General features: G+C 45.2%; 1 protein-coding gene across 1 annotated transcript in view; it reads right to left on the minus strand.

Annotated features, from left to right (window-relative positions):
- Positions 1-5,454: 5,454 nt before the first annotated feature.
- The window catches only part of LOC309658202 (uncharacterized protein), a 38,966-nt gene continuing 27,888 nt past the window's right edge, over positions 5,455-16,532 (minus strand). The window contains exon 4 of the mRNA XM_082456582.1: positions 5,455-7,963. Within this exon, the coding sequence (XP_082312708.1) occupies positions 7,800-7,963 (164 nt within the window). The 3' untranslated portion in view covers positions 5,455-7,799. The remainder of the gene's footprint in view (positions 7,964-16,532) is intronic.

Below are 16,532 nucleotides of genomic sequence, written 5' to 3' on the forward strand. Positions count from 1 at the left end.
CAGTATATATTCTTTGATGTCATTTAGTTCAAGAATAGGCAGAACTAATTGAAGATTATAGCAGTCAGAATGGTGATTATTTTTCAGGGAGCGGAGGTGGGTGTGGGGTGTCATAACTACTCCAGTTATGACAGGAAAGGGGTAGGAAGGAGCTTTCTCAGGTGCTAGACATGTTTTATATCTAGATCTGGGTTAGTGGCTAAGTGAGAATATGAATATATAAAAATTCATCAAGCTGCACACTTAAGACCCTGCATTTTACTTGAATAAATGTTATACCTCAATGCAAAGTTGTTAAAAATTATGCCACACTATCCTAAATACATGTCAAATATGTGGAGCTCAAATTCCCACTTAGAATACGCACTTACATTTATAACAATCTGAAATAAACAATACTGAAATAAACAATTGTCTCACAAAATAATCCATGTGATTGAGGTTGACATTTAGTCTATTCAATTTTTTTTTTTTTTATGTTGGCTGACTGTAACTCACTACACTGATTTCATGGCCCACTAAAGGTCGTAATCCATTTTCTGAAAATCTCATTGCTAGACAATAGGGATCCACTGAGGGTTTTAAGAAGAGGAGTGACATGAACAGGCTAGGGTTTCAGAAAGCTCCCTCTGAGTCAACGTGGAAGATGGATTCAAGGTGTGAAACTGGAGCTGGGAGATCAGGTGAGGAGGCCATTAGGTTTGGGGAGGGTCCCTAGAAGAAGGTCTTGAGCCAGGTTTTTCTTTCAGATTGTGGGTTTTTATCTATGCTCTGCATGGATCTGACCCAGCATCACACCTGGCCCCTGGTGCCTGACACAGAGTCCATCGCACCCATCCTACAGGTGGATGGCATTCCCTATTGGGAGTGGCTGGCTGAGAGGAAGCATGCCCATCCTTTCTACCATCATTGCAGTGTTACAAGGACATGGGGCAGAAACCTTCCCTCCCTCTGTTCCCAACAAGCAGTGGTTGCTCCATCAACATGATCAGAGACAGGGGTCCAGGTCAAAGCTGACAAGGGAAGAAAGCAGTTTGTATGTCCCTGTTCTTTCCCAGACATCAAACAAGCCACTTCGTATGTGTTACCTCAGTTCATTCCTACAACAACCCTTTAGAATAGGTATGATCATCTCCAAGGATGAAGAAAAGCGAGGCTCGGAGTGGGGAAGTGACACTACACATCCACGGCCCTGAAGCTGGTAAGTGATAAAGCCAGGCTTAGAATCCAAATCTGCTGATAGAAGGTCCAAGCTATTAGGCTAATGTGAGTGCATCCCATCTTGATTTGAAATGCTGGCCTGACTCATGACATGTGCTAATGCCCGTGGGCTCTGTGAAATCTTCCAGGGAGGGTGGAGAAACCTTGACTAAGCAGTCTGCCCTCTGGGTGCACTGGGATTTCATGTTCTTTGTTTGAACTATGGTAACTTATGACTTTTCTCACTTCTTTTTTTTTTTTATTAATTAACTTATTAATTTATTTATTTTTGGCTGTATTGGGTCTTCGTTGCTGGGTCTTCGTTGCTGTGCGTAGGCTTTCTCTAGTTGCGGCATTCGGGTGCTACTTTTTGTTGTGGCGCGTGGGCTTCTCATTGCAGTGGCTTCTCTTGTTTCGGAGCTCAGGCTCTAGGCACGCAGGCTTCAGTAGTTGTGGCACACGGGCTCAGTAGTTGTGGCTCACAGGCTCTAGAGCTCAGGCTCAGTAGTTGTGGTGCACGGGATTAGTTGCTCCGCGGCATGTGGGATCTTCCCGGACCAGGGATCAAACCCGTGTCCCCTGCATTGGCAGGCAGATTCCCAGGGCGCCACCAGGGAAGTCCCTTTTTCTCACTTCTTTAATCTTTGTTTCAGCTCTGCCAGGGGTTCTGACTGTCGCAGACCTCACGGCTCCAGGACCCAGCACTGGGCAACTTTGGCAATTGGTCCATGACCTCATCTCTCTGGCCAGGGATAACAGGCTAGGGAACTGGTGATGGATGGCAGGTATTCTGGAGGCCCCAGGAGAGTGGAGGTCAGGAAGGGCCATGTCCCTGGATACCAGGCCCAGCCTGGCCTAACAACCATCCCTATATTTCTACACAAGTGTCACAGGATGAGGAGAAGCTGGTGAAATGCCTTGTCTCTGAGGCACCATGTTTCCTTTTAGTCACCGCCAGAGACTTCTGGGGGCAGAAGAGGATTCTAGTGGGAAGTCTGGAGGCTATGCCCAGCTGGAGCTCTCAGAAGGAGAAACTGAGGCTGATGAGTATCTCCCAGCAGCTCTCATCGTGGTGCCCACTGAGGATGAACTTCCAGATCACACACAAGCACGTGTGCCCACGTGAACACACACACTCACACGTCAGCCAACCCAATCCCTGCTGTCTCCGTTCTGTGCCCTGAGAGGCCTATCCTTTGGGTTTCCTTGCCAGCTGTCTTGGCGCGCGCCCATGGTAGTCTTGCCTCCTCAGGCAAGCTCCAGCCAACCTCTTGCCTCTAGTTTCAGGAAGGAAGAGGCATCTGTCCCAGATTGACCCCTGAACTCTGGGAGACACTTGTCACATTCTCAGTGGTTCTCAGGAAGCGCCCTCACTTCATTCAAGGTGTGTGGGGGCAGGGGGAGAAGATACACAGCACCTCTCAAAGAAATTCCTACTCTTGGTCGCTCTCCCTCCACAATCTACCTGCCTCTTTTATACTCTTAAAGTAGCAAAGGGACCAGGTTATTTGATCCCCATTTAGCATGTCCTGCACAGCTGGTCTATCACCTCCCTTAGATATTAAGGGCTCTGTTGGGCTGCACCCCACAGACCTGCAAGGCCTGCACTTGCCCAGCTTCAAGACTGAAGAAAGCCCTGGAGTCAGCAACAGAATCAATGGTTCAATGGATACGGGAGCTTACACGTCTGAAGCAAGGTCCTGGAGCGACGACACCCCACCACGTGTAGTGGACGGTCAGCAGGACACGGTGGTGATCTTCTCTGGGGGAGGTGGGGGGAGGAGAGATTACCAGTTAGAGGGGGATCGACATCTGGTAGGCTCGTCAGTTACCAGGGAAACCAGCAGACGGGCACGCCCCTCACTGCCCCTTTGATGAGAACAATCACCAGCTGGGGCCTGGGGCAAGTACACAGGAAGGTCAGTCCTGGGCGGAGGGTGTAGGCGAAGCAGGCACTGGTCAGGCACGGGATGTACAGAGAGCAAGAGAGGAGCCATCCTGAGTGGCCCGACCATACAGGCTCTTAACACATTTTGCTCTCAGCTCTTTGGGTACTTCCGAGCAAGAGAGACTGAATGTTAGAAAATCAGGGATGCCTGGGAGTGCAGGGCAGGGCAAGACAGAGGCAAGAGATTAAGAGATACTAACTACCGTGTAGAAAAGAAATAAACTACGAGGATACATTGTACAGCACAGGGAATACAGCCAATATTGTATAACAACTTTAAATAGAGTATAATCTATAAAAATTTTGAGTCACTACGCTGTACACCTGAAATCAATATACTATTGTAAATCAACTACACACGATGCTGAAAGCTCAGCTTCTCTGTACACGGGTGCTGAAACTGAGTGGGGCCTGGGCACAGAGGCCTCCTTTTGTCCCCCATTTCTTGTAGGCAAGACTCCAGCCTCCATGACCTTCCCTGAGTTCCAAAGGAATACAAAGAGGCCGAGCTTTCAGTAACAGTGCCCAATCAAATCTCGGAGGCAGAGCTCTGGGTGAAGTAGAAAAGGATAGCTTTATTGCTTTGCCAGGCAAAGGGGGACACTGTGGGCGCCCGCCCTCAAAAACTATGTGTCCCAACCTGGGAGGATTTGATGAGGAATTGATGGTTCAAAGGTGGGGTCTCTGACAAGATTAGGGTGTGTGCAGGGCCTCCCCTGGTCACATCTCCTAATCTTGATGAGCTTCTCTGGTCCCTTTAACCTTGCCTCAAGGGCTTTCTTGGCTGCGCCTCCCTTGATTAGCAACTGTTTGAATCTGCCCTTTGGAACTCCGGGAAGGTCATGGAGGCTGGAGTCTTGCCTACAAGAAATGGGGGACAAAAGGGCCTCCATGCCCGGGAGCCCTACAGGGCCCCGCTCAGTTTCATACCTCAATAAAAAGAAAAAATACATATAAAAACAAATTAATTTTTTAAAATCCATACACCCTCCTCCTTCCCTCCTTCTTCCTTCCTTCCTTCCTTCCCTCCTTCCTTCCTTCCTCTCTTTTTTGCACATCTGCATATAGTGGATAAATTCCAATCCTATATGTATATGTGCGCAAACACACACACACACACACACACACACACACACACACACACACACACCCTTCCCATACCCACACAAATACAACAAGTAGCTGAAAACAGAGTCTAAGAGACCTAGGTGGTGGAGGTGTTATCCCCACAAGTATCATCTGGGCCCCAAATACCCTGTCACACGTCAATGACCCCTGTGCATGGGTCTCCCCAGAGGTCATCACTAGGTCTGAGCTTGTGTCATTGAGTTCTGGCATCATCTGAGCCAATAATCAGGCCAAAATAGATGTTTTTGACGAATGCCTTTCCCGTTGGCAATGCACTGCTCACAGCTCACAAAGCCCCTCTACACCGCTCTCACTCTATCTCACTCTTGCGCAGAGCTCTGTGAGAAGAGAATATTATCTGTCTCTGGGAAAGATGAAGATGCTCATTTCAAGCCTATTGAAGTTCTGAAACAGGAGGGAAGGGGGCAGGACACAACCTTTAAAAGAATGACATATGAGTTGAGGATACAACATAACTGGTTAGAACCAACTTGGTCCAAGATGGCGGAAGATTCGACTTCCAGTAGACCTTGAGCCTCATTATACACTCATTGTAATACATTAGCATAAGCTAAATGACACATCCATAGGCGTCAAGACGGTTCCCAGGCCAACCATATAAGGCCAAAAAGTGGGCAGTAGCTCTGTTCCTGGAAATCCCCACCCCTTCCCCAAAATAGTTGAAATAATCCTCCCACTCTTTAGCCTGTTAAATTACCCAGCCCATAAAAACTAACCATCCCATATTTCAGGGCCTCTGGCCTTCTGAGATGACCCACACTCTGTGCAGTGTGTTTCTCCCAAAGCCAGTCTCGTCTTTTGAGATGGACTGCATTCTGTCTATGGAATGTATATCTCTCTAAATAAATCCACTCTTTACCTATCACTTTGCCTCTCACTGAATTCCTTCTGCACTGAGATATAAAAAACCTGAGTTTCATTAAGTCCTGAGACCAGGTGTGCAATTTCAATTAAAAGACAGTGGGTTTGGGGGCTTCCCTGGTGGTGCAGTGGTTAAGTATCTGCCTGCCAATGCAAGGGACACAGGTTCGAGCCCTGGCCCGGGAAGATCCCACATGCACTAAGCCCGTGCACCACAACTACTGAGCCTGAGCTCTAGAGCCCGTGAGCCACAACTACTGAGCCCGTGTGCCACAACTACTGAAGCCCGTGCCCCTAGAGCCCGTGCTCCCCAACAAGACAAGCCACCCAATGAGAATCCCGCACACCACAACAAAGAGTAGCCCCCTCTCGCCGAAACTAGAGAAAGCCCGCATGTGACAACAAAGACCCAACATAGCCAAAAATTTAAAAAAATTAAAAAAAGACAGTGGGTTCAAGTGCCAATCTGGGATTTGGCTGGGTTCAAGTCCCAGCCCATGGGTTCAAGTCCCAATCTGAGTTGTGCAGTTGCAGTTCTTTTTTTTTTTTTTTTTTGTATTTATTTATTTATTATTTATTTTTGGCTGCGTTGGGTCTTCATTGCTGTGCATGGGCTTTCTCTAGTTGCTGTGAGCAGGGGTCACTCTTCGTTGTGGTGCACAGGCTTCTCATTGCGGTGGCTTCTCTTGTTGCGGAGCTCAGGTTCTAGGTGCACGGGCTTCAGGAGTTGTGGCACGCAGGCTTCAGGAGTTGTGGCTCGTGGGCTCTAGAGCGCAGGCTCAGTAGTTGTGGCGCATGGGCTTAGCTGCTCCACAGCATGTGGGATCTTCCTGGACCAGGGCTCGAACCCGTGTCCCCTGCATTGGCAGGCGGATTCTTAACCACTGCACCACCAGGGAAGCCCACAGTTTCAGTTCTTAATGAACCAAACTAAATACAGTGGAAGAAATCCTGTTTACTTTCCTTCCTCCTCCCCATTTTCCCCCATTGCAAACTTAACTACACTGATACCTCTCCTCCCCTCCTGCAACACTGGGAAAACATCCAAGGCCCGTCTGGGCTCTGGACCCCATCCTTCTTCTTCTCAGGAGAAGTCCCATTTACCATTTATTCCCTCCCTCCTCAAGTAGTTTCAATCTCTCTCTCTCTCTTTCTCTCTTCTGGACCTTCCTAGTCACCTAAGATTCATTTCTAGCATGGTAGAAAGTTAGGCTTATAGAAGAAAATTAGAAAGAGGAAATGGATGAAGGAGAAGAGAAAAGGAAGGAAGGGGAGAAAAAGATGGGAGAGATGGAACTGGCTATTTGCCCGCAAGAAACAAACGCACTTGCAAGTCTTCTGACTTGACAATTCCATCCACTATTGCCTTATTGCTTTCCTTTTCTTCACAGCCAAACATTTTGGGGGAAAGGTCTGTATATGTCTCTACTTCTTCACCTCCTGTTTATTTCTCAACCAGCTGCAATGTGGCTTCTGTCCCTTCCTCTCCACTAAAACTGATTTAAATTCACCAGGGAGTGTCAAGGTGCAAAATCCAATAGACTGGAAAAAACAAAAAGGTTTCTCCCGAGCACGTGGTCTGAGGATGACACTTCCTCCCACGTTCCTCGAGACTCTCCTTGCCCCTGGCCTCTGTGGCCCTACCTTTTCCTGACGTGTACCCTCCCTCTCCATCTCCTTTGCTTTTTTTCCCCATTAACCCTTAAATGCCAGGGCTACTCCCTAAGCCTCCTTCATTCCTTGCAGTATTCACTCCCACGGGGATATGACGTTCAAATCCACAATTCCAACCACCAGTATCAGCTCCCCACTGATGACCACCCAAACCATGTCATAAGAACAACAGTAATAAATATTTATTAACAGATAACAAGCAGCAGGTACCATCATCAGTCGTAGCGCATGGATAAGCAAACTTGAGTAACTAGGCTGAGGTCACACGGTTATTAAGAGGCACCTTTTCAAGTCCACTCGTTACCACTTCTGGTTTCCAGCAAGATGAGAAACTAACAAGGGCTGCTAGCTCCCTCTCTCCAAATCAACCCTGAAGAACACATGAAGGTGAAAGGGGGGTTGATGAATCTGACAGTAGCCTAGGAAATAAGATGACAGTCAAGTGCCAACCAGGTGACAGATTCTGAAGGGGATCTTAGAGCCACTCTTTTCGTGTGTTTCCAAGGGGCTGGGGGTGGAATTGCCTGCCAGTCAGTGCTGTGGGGCAGAACAGCAGCAGTAGGGCACTGGCTGGGCTGGGGAACAGAGAACAGCAGGTGCACACGGATGGCCTGGCTCTGGGCACTCCTCCTTGCCCCATAGCCTGAGGCCCCCAGGCCTCCGGAGCCTAAGGATTGATCATTTAACCCCCTGTGACACCACCCCGTTACCCCAACCTCAACCAATCAGAGAATTGCGCATGAGCTGATCACATACCCCGTGACCCCTTTCCCCCACCTGGTTTTTAAAAATGCTTTGCTGAAACCCTTCGGGGAGTTCAGGGTTTTTTTGGGCGTGAGCCACCGTCTCCTTGACTGGCCCTGCAATAAAACTTTCTCTGCTCCAAACTCCAACGTTTCTGTACTGTTTGGCCTCACTGTGCGTCAGGCGCACAAACTTGCGTTTGATGACAGTTCATTCCAGGTTGTCATTCCAGAGCACTCACCCTGCAGTGCACACATCCACACACACTCACACTCTCAGCACGTGGCAGAACACAAGCCATGGCCAGGCCTTCCAGCCCTCCCTCTAGATGAGGCGATGAGCCCCCCAGGAGAAGGTTAGTGCATGTGAGCTCACACGGTAAAATAACTGATGGGAAACACCATTAAAGAAAGTCAAAAGGGCATTCAGTGAATATCACATAAAGCACAATAAACAATATCAAATACGCACAACAAATATCTTCAAAAACATAGAAGAGGATCAGAGTTCATAAAACCATTCAAGAACAAACACGTCTATTGAAAAACCATAGGAACAATAAGCAACATTGGGTTGAAAAATAGTATGAAAAAATATAATGGTGAAAAAAATGAACTTCGATAGATTGGTTGAAAAGCGGAATGAATAAAGCTGAAGAATGAATTGGCAAGACTGGAAATTCTAGGCTAGACAATCACCCACAGAATAACTGGGAAGAGACTAAAGAAGTATAAAATTAAAAAAATTTTTTTTAATAAAATGAAGTTGAGATATGCAGGAAAGAAGTAGAAAAAATAAACATAGGTAAGAAAATATCTGAAGAAACAATGACCAATTCTTTTTCCTAAGATTAGAAAGAAATGAAAGACTTTAAAAGATCTTACAGGGGCTTCCCTGGTGGCGCAGTGGTTGGGAGTCTGCCTGCTAGTGCAGGGGACACGGGTTCGCGCCCTGGTCTGGGAAGATCCCACATGCCGCGGAGCGACTGGGCCCGTGAGCCACAATTGCTGAGCCTGCGCGTCTGGAGCCTGTGCTCCGCAACAAGAGAGGCCACGATAGTGAGAGGCCCGCACACCGCGATGAAGAGTGGCCCCCGCTCGGCGCAACTAGAGGAAGCCCTCACACAGAAACGAAGACCCAACATAGCAATCAATCAATCAATCAATCAATAAAAAAATAAATCTTTAAAAAAAAAAAAAAAAAAGATCTTACAAAGTGACAGATAGGTATGAATAAACCCACTTATAGTGACATTACAATGATAGTTCAGAACATCAAAAGCAGAGAAAATGTAAATGCTTCCAAACAGGAAGAACAGATCACCTCTTAAAATCAGACAATGGAACTTTGAAAAACATTTATTCAAGTAATATATATATTAATAAAATGATACATAAAATTATAATTATTAAAATTATATATATGTATATAGTATAGCACACCAATTAAAAAGCACAGCTTGATTTTCACAATGTGAACACATCTGTGTAACTAACCCCCGTATCAAAAAAGATAATGTTACCCACCACCCAACAAGTCTTCTTGGCCCTTACCAGTCACCATTTGCCCCCTAAAGACAACCCTATCCTTACAGCTAACTATCCTTAGTTTTTGCTTTTTTTGAATTTTATGTAAATAGACGCACACTGTATATATTCATTTGTAACTGGCTTCTTTTGTTCGACATTATGTTTGTAGGATTCACCATGTGGTTGCACCCATGTAGCAACTGTTCATTTATTCTCACTGATGCAAGGCAGAGTTTCTCAATCTCAGCACTATTGACCTGTATGGGCCAGGTAATTCTTTGTTATGCGGAGGCTGTCTTATGCACTGTAGAATATTTAGCAACATCCCCAGTCTCTACCCACTAGATACCAGTAGCAATCCTCTCTTCCTGCCCCAACAAGTTGTGATAACCAAAAACTATTTCCAGACATTGCCAAATATCTCCAGGGAGGTAACATCGTCTTCTCTTAGCACTGCTGTATAGTGCTGTATAGCACTGCTCAGTATGAGCATATCGAAGTCTATTTATCTCTTCTACTGTTGAAGGACATTTAGGTTGTTTCCAATTTGGTGCCTCAAAGAATAATACTACTACCAAGGGAAACAATATTTTCAACAGTTTTAAAGGAAAAGAACATCAAACCCAGAATTTTCATCTTTATAAAAAGTCTCAGTTTTATCACTCGAAGATCGCCTTTGAAAATATTTTATAGGTAATATTCCAGCAAGACGAGAAACAAATCCATAGGAAAGCTGTACGCCATATGTGAAATAAAGGTGAGTAAACAGCACAGCAAAGATACTGTCATCTAAAATAGGACAAACAACTTCCACTTCTGGGTAGGATGTAGGTTGAAACAGGCCTACACTGTCACTAACAGCAACTATTAAGACCAGACAAATGACAAAAAGTCATATTCTAAAGGTGTCAAAGGGCTGTGGCACTAATGAGGACTGGATGAGCTAAAAATCTCAGGGAGTGCAGACTAGTTTAGAAGAGACCTGTCAGATAGGCAGCTGGTATATTCCCCTGGGAGCATTTGCCAAATCTGGCCATGGGTTGAGGACTAGGGACTTGGCCCAGGCAAATAGCCACTATGAGGGGAAAGGGCAACCATCAAAGCTTCCTGCTATTGCTTAGAGCTGGAATGACAAAATCAGAACAAGGAGCCTCAGACACATCTGATTTTCCTGAGTACCCTTTTGCTGACTCCAAAGGCTAGGAGTGCAGGAGGATAAATGAGCTAGGCTAAAAGCTTTTGAAAGTCAAATAAAATCTGAGGCATATGCAAGGTCATAAAACAAGTCTGAATAAAGGTAACAGGATTGAAATCATACAAAGTGTGTTTTCCAACCACAGTGGAATTAAATTAGAAATCAGTAACAGAAAGAAATCTGAAAATTCCTCAAAAAAAAAAGGAAATTCCCTGGCAGTCCAGTGGTTAGGACTGCCGGGGGCCCAGGTTCAATCCCTGGTCAGGGAACAAAGATCCCTCAAGCCGTGCAGTGCAGCCAAAAAAAAAGATAGAAAATTCCTCAAATATCTCAAAATTAAACAACATATCTCCAAATAACCCATGGGTCAAAGAAGAAATCACAAGGGAATTAGAAAACATCTTGAACTGACATAACAGATCAAAATTCCTGGGATGTAGCTAAAATAATGCTTAGTCAGAAATGCACACCTTTAAATACCTGTATCAGAAAAGAAGAAAGACCTCAACTTTCTACTTAACTTTCTAGACTAACTTTCTACCTTAATAAACTAGAAAGAGACCAAAAACACAATAGAAAAATGTATCAAAGATCTCTTTGCAAAAGAGGATAACCAAATGTCTGAGAAGGATATGAAAGGCCCTCAGCTTTGCTAGTCATTAGAAAATGCAAATGAAATCCACAACGTGATACAAACCCATCAGAACCAGAATGGCTAAAATAAAAAAGATGGGGCTTCCCTGGTGGCACAGTGGTTGAGAGTCTGCCTGCCAATGCAGGGGACACGGGTTCGAGCCCTGGTCTGGGAGGATCCCGCATGCCGCGGAGCAGCTGGGCCCGTGAGCCACAACTACTGAGCCTGCGCATCTGGAGCCTGTGCTCCGCAACAAGAGAGGCCGCGATAGTGAGAGGCCCGCGCACCGCGATGAAGAGTGGCCCCTGCTTGCCTTAACTAGAGGAAGCCCTCGCACAGAAACGAAGACCCAACACAGCCATAAATAAATAAATAAATAAATAATAATTAAAGGTGCTAATAATTAAAAAAAAATAAAAATAAAATAAAAAAAATAAAAAAGATGGAAAAATAACATGTATGGATGATAAAGTGGAGCAATTAGAACTCTCTTACATTGGTGATGGGGTGTATACTTGCATGCCTACTTTGGAGATCTGTTTAGCCTTATTGACTAAAGCTGACGTACTAAACAGGAATGCCTACCTATGCTCACCAAAAGCCATGCACTAGAATGGTTATGATAGCTCTCTTCAAAATCGCAAACAAAACAAGAAACCGGAAATTTACCCAAATGCTCATCAAAACTAAAATCAATAAATAAAATGCAGTATGCCATATCATGAAATACTATACAAGATACTACATGACAATGAACAAACTACAATCACATAAAACCACACAAATGAATCTTCAAAAAGGTTGAGCATAAGTAGATACAACAAAAACAAAAACACATACTGCATGACTCTTTGCGTATAAAGTACAAAAACTGTCAAGATGTACACATTGTTTTAGCAGTCAGAATTGTGGTTTCCCTTAGTGACGGTATAGGTAGTGACTGGAGATAGGAATAAGAGAAGTTTCTTTTTTTTTTTTTTTTTTAAAGCTGAACTTTTTTTTTTTTTTAATTTATTTATTTATGGCTGTGTTGGGTCTTCGTTTCTGTGCGAGGGCTTTCTCTAGTTGCGGCAAGCAGGGGCCACTCTTCATCGCGGTGCGCGGGCCTCTCACTATCGCAGCCTCTCTTGTTGCGGAGCACAGGCTCCAGACGCGCAGGCTCAGTAATTGTGGCTCGCGGGCCCAGTTGCTCCGCGGCATGCGGGATCCTCCCAGACCGGGGCTCGAACCCGTGTCCCCTGCATTGGCAGGCAGATTCTCAACCACTGCGCCACCAGGGAAGCCCTTTTTTTTCTAATAAATATATTTATTGTATTTTTGGCTGCATTGGGTCTTCGTTGCTGCACATGGGCTTTCTCTAGTTGTGGTGAGCAGGGGCTACTCTGTTGTGGTGCGCGGGCTTCTCTTTGTGGTGGCTTCTCTTGTGGAGCACAGGCTCAAGGTGCGTGGGCTTCAGTAGTTGTGGCTCGCAGGCTCTAGAGCACAGGCTTAGTAGTTGTGGCGCACAGGCTTAGCTGCTCTGCAGCATGTGGGATCTTCCTGGACCAGGGCTCGAACCCGTGTCCCCTGCATTGGCAGGCGGATTCTTAACCACTGCACCACCAGGGAAGTCCAAGGGAAGTTTCTTGAGTGTTAGTAATGTTCTGGTTTTTATTGTGCTAGTTACACTAGTGTATCTATTTTCTGAAAATCCATTAAGCTATACCCTTATTATATGTTTGTGTTTCTATATGCATATAATACTTCAATTAAAGTTTTCAAAAAATCATGTAGCAAGTGACTGAGACAGGATTCACACACAGCTAGTCAGACTTAAGAGACTGAATCCTAAATCTTAAAATTTAGAATCAGGGTTACATCATTCTCTGCAATAGTTGAGGGGAAAAAAATTAAGTATATCCCTGTACTAGTCAGGATTCTCCAGAGAAACGGAACAATAGGATGTGTATATACATACATACAGAGACAGAGAGAGAGGGTTTTTTTTGTTGTTTTAGAAATTGGCTCATGCAATTCTGGGGGCTGGCAAGTTGGAACTCTGCAGGGCAGGCCCGCAGGCTGCAGACTCAGGAAGGAGATGAGTTGCAGCTGAAGTCTGAAGGCCCTCTTGAGGCAGAATTCCCTCTTCTTCAAGGGACCCCTGTCTTTTTTCTCTGAAGGCCCTCAACTGACTGGATAAGGTCCACCCACATTACGTGGTGTAATCTGCTTTACTCAAAGCCGACTGATTTAAATGTTAGTCTCATGTTTTTAAAAAAGCCTTCACAGGGGCTTCCTTGGTGGCGCAGTGGTTAAGAATCCGCCTGCCAATGCAGGGGACACAGGTTCGAACCCTGGTCTGGGAAGATCCCACATGCCATGGAGCAGCTAAGCTCATGTGCCACAACTACTGAGCCCGCGCACCTAGAGCCCAGGCGCCAAGAGAAGCCACCGCAATGAGAAGACCGCGCACCACAAATGAAGAGTAGCCCCTGCTCGCCGCAACTAGAGAAAGCCCGCACACAGCAATGAAGACCCAACACAGCCAAAAAAAAAAAAAGTTAAAAAAAGAAAATACCAAATGTTGACAAGGCTATGAGAAAACACCAACCAACCCTCTTGCACTGCTGATGGGAGAGAAAGCCAGAACAGCTAAACTGGAGAGCAAGCTGGCAGAACTTCCATCCTTCATCAGTTCTAAGATATACATTTTGTGTGTGCCATGAACTGAGGGGTAATGTCCTGCAGATAAGCCTATGTCCATGCATCCAATTCCCACTGGAGCTTAAATTCATCACAACCTTACTGAAGTCATCGTCTTGCTCTACCACTCATTCCACCCCTACTCTGTTTCTTCTAGTGAAGTCCCTACCAGGTTTATGGTATCACCATCTACTCAGTCACCTAAGAAGGTAACTTGAAAGTCAACTTGTACTCTTCCCACTCCCTCCCTGTCACGCCTCAGTGGGTTACCAGAGACAACACTATGAACGTTTTTTTCTAAGTGACTTTAACTTTTTTTTCTCAATTTTGAGATCTTACTATTATAGATATAATTTTGTGCCTAGGTTATTAACCAGAGGAAACAAGCATTTCTCCAATCATTAAAAATAAATCTTATAAGCAATATGAAAGATTGCTTCAAAATTACTCCCTTTAGAGGAGAATTTAATTTTAGCTGCTAGGTAAACACCTTTTTATACAAGTGTAAGGGATTCAGGGGACAAGAGAATGATATAGATGAGATGAGATTGGCCATGTGTTGATAATTCTTGAAGCTAAAGGATGGAGTCATGGGAATTTATTAACACTACTCCTTCCACTTTTTTATTTGTTTGAAATTTTCCATAATAAAAAAGTTTAAAAAAAAGTGTAACGGATTCAGTATTTCTCAGAGAAGTCCTCTCAGGGCATTTCCTCGGAGTGTTGACTCTTGGGAAGGTCATGTGATGTAAGGGGTGCTGCTTACCATCTGGGGCTCTGTACGCAGACTTCAATTCTAATACCAGTGTGCCTCTTACCAGTCACGACTTAGGAAGTTTCCTTTCTGAAATTCAACTTTCTTTACCTCCCTCATAGGGTTATTAAGAAGATTAAAAAGAGCCACACCCCTACAAAAAAAGAAGAACTCCCATTTATACAAAACACTAAAAAATGCAAACTACTCTGAAGTGACAGCCATCAGTGGTTGCCTGGAGAGGGTAGAGGCAGGGAGGGGTAAGATAATGGGATTACCAAGGGGCATAAAGTAACTTTGGGGGGCTGATAGACATACTGTCTATCTTATGGTGATACTAGCCTCCATCATCATCCTCCCTTTCATCATCATGGTAATTAAGCATTAAGAGAAGCAGACACTCCTAAAGACTGGTTATATCTCCTGATGTTAAAATGGCATCTCAGAGCTTGTGGTCTTGGCTTACTTGATCCTGCATATTTCTGTTCCAATTAATCCTTAACTGCTTCTTGAAATGCAGGACTATTTTGCCTTTTAAAGTGAGCATTTAATTAATGCTCTCACACATTCTGCGTCCTACCTGCTTATCCTTGAGAAACTTTAAAAATCTAGGACTTTCCTGATGGCGCAGTGGTTAAGAATCCGCCTGCCAATGCAGGGGACACGGGTTCGATCCCTGGTCCGGGAAGATCCCACATGCCATGGAGCAACTAAGCCCAAGCGCCACAACTACTGAGCCTGCACTCTAGAGCCTGCAAGCCACAACTACTGAGCCCACGTGCCACAACTACTGAAGCCCGCACGCCTAGAGCCCGTGCTCTGCAACAAGAGAAGCCACCCAATGGGAATCCCACGCACCACAACGAAGAGTAGCCCCCGCTCACCACAAGTAGAGAAAGCCCGTGCGCAGCAGCAAAGACCCAACACAGCCAAAAATAAATAAATATAAATAAATAAATAAATAAAAATAAAAATCTAATCGCCAACTTTGGCCTCAAGTCACATGTGAGAAAATAACAGTGTGGGCTAAGTACTATGTTGTAAAATGAGAAGAAGAAAGAGAACTGCATTAGCTGAGTACCAACTGTGAGCCATAATCTGGGCTAGATGCTTTTTTCACCGAAATTCTGCAATGTAGGCACATTTCTCCTTCCTGGCAGATGAGGAAACCTTGGCTCAGGGAGGGGAAGTGAGTTGCCCACAGTCACACAGCCAGGAAGTGACAGAGTCAGAAATGGAAGTGAATTCTCTCAGACTTCAAAGCCCTGGCATCTGCTACTCTATCATGCTGCCTCCAGAACACCCACTGCCCAGAAAAGTTCAGATAATGCTCCACTGTCAATAATAGTTAGTATTTACTAAGCCGTCACTAGATGCCCCGTGCTAAATCTGTTCCCTGCATTATCTCATTTAATCCTTGTATCAACCCTATGAAGTGGATACAGGTGCCATCCCCATTTAACAGAAGAGGAAACTGAGGCTCAGAGAAGTCAAGCCCCAAGCTCAAGGTCACGCTGCTATGAAGTGTCATGGTTGTGAAACAGGAGGTAAGGGGGCAGGGCACAACTTTAAAAGAATGACACAGCCATAGGACATGACAAAAACTGGTGAGAACTAACTAGATCCAAGATGGCGGAAGATTTGACTTCCAGTGGACCTTGAGCCTCATTATATGCTTATTGTAACATATTAGCATAAGCTAAGTGACACACCCACCAGTGCCATGACAGTTTTGAGGCCGACCATCAGAGATCAAAAAGTGGGCAGTGGCCCAGTTCCTGGAAATCTCTGTCCCTTCCCCAAAATAGTTGGAATAATCCTCCCCCTCATTAGCCTATGAAATTACCCAGCCCATAAAAACTAACCATGCCATATTTCGGTGCCTCTCGCCTTCCGAGATGGTCCACACTCTGTCTGTGGAGTGGGTTTCTCTCTAAGTCAACCCATTTCCTACCTATCACTTTGTCTCTCACTGAATTCTTTCTGTGACGAGACATCAAGAACCTGAGCTTCATTAAGTCCTGAGACCAGGTGTGTGATCTCAGTTAAAAGACCATGGGTTCAAGTCCCAACCTCGGTTTTGGCTCGGTTTGAGTCCCGGTGCGTGGGTTCAAGTCCCAATCCGAGTTCCATGGTTTCAGTTGGGATTCTAACCCAGGTCT

The sequence above is a fragment of the Balaenoptera physalus genome, assembly GCF_965194825.1.
Source record: "Balaenoptera physalus genome assembly, chromosome: 3".
NCBI classification, from domain to species: Eukaryota; Metazoa; Chordata; class Mammalia; order Artiodactyla; family Balaenopteridae; genus Balaenoptera; species Balaenoptera physalus.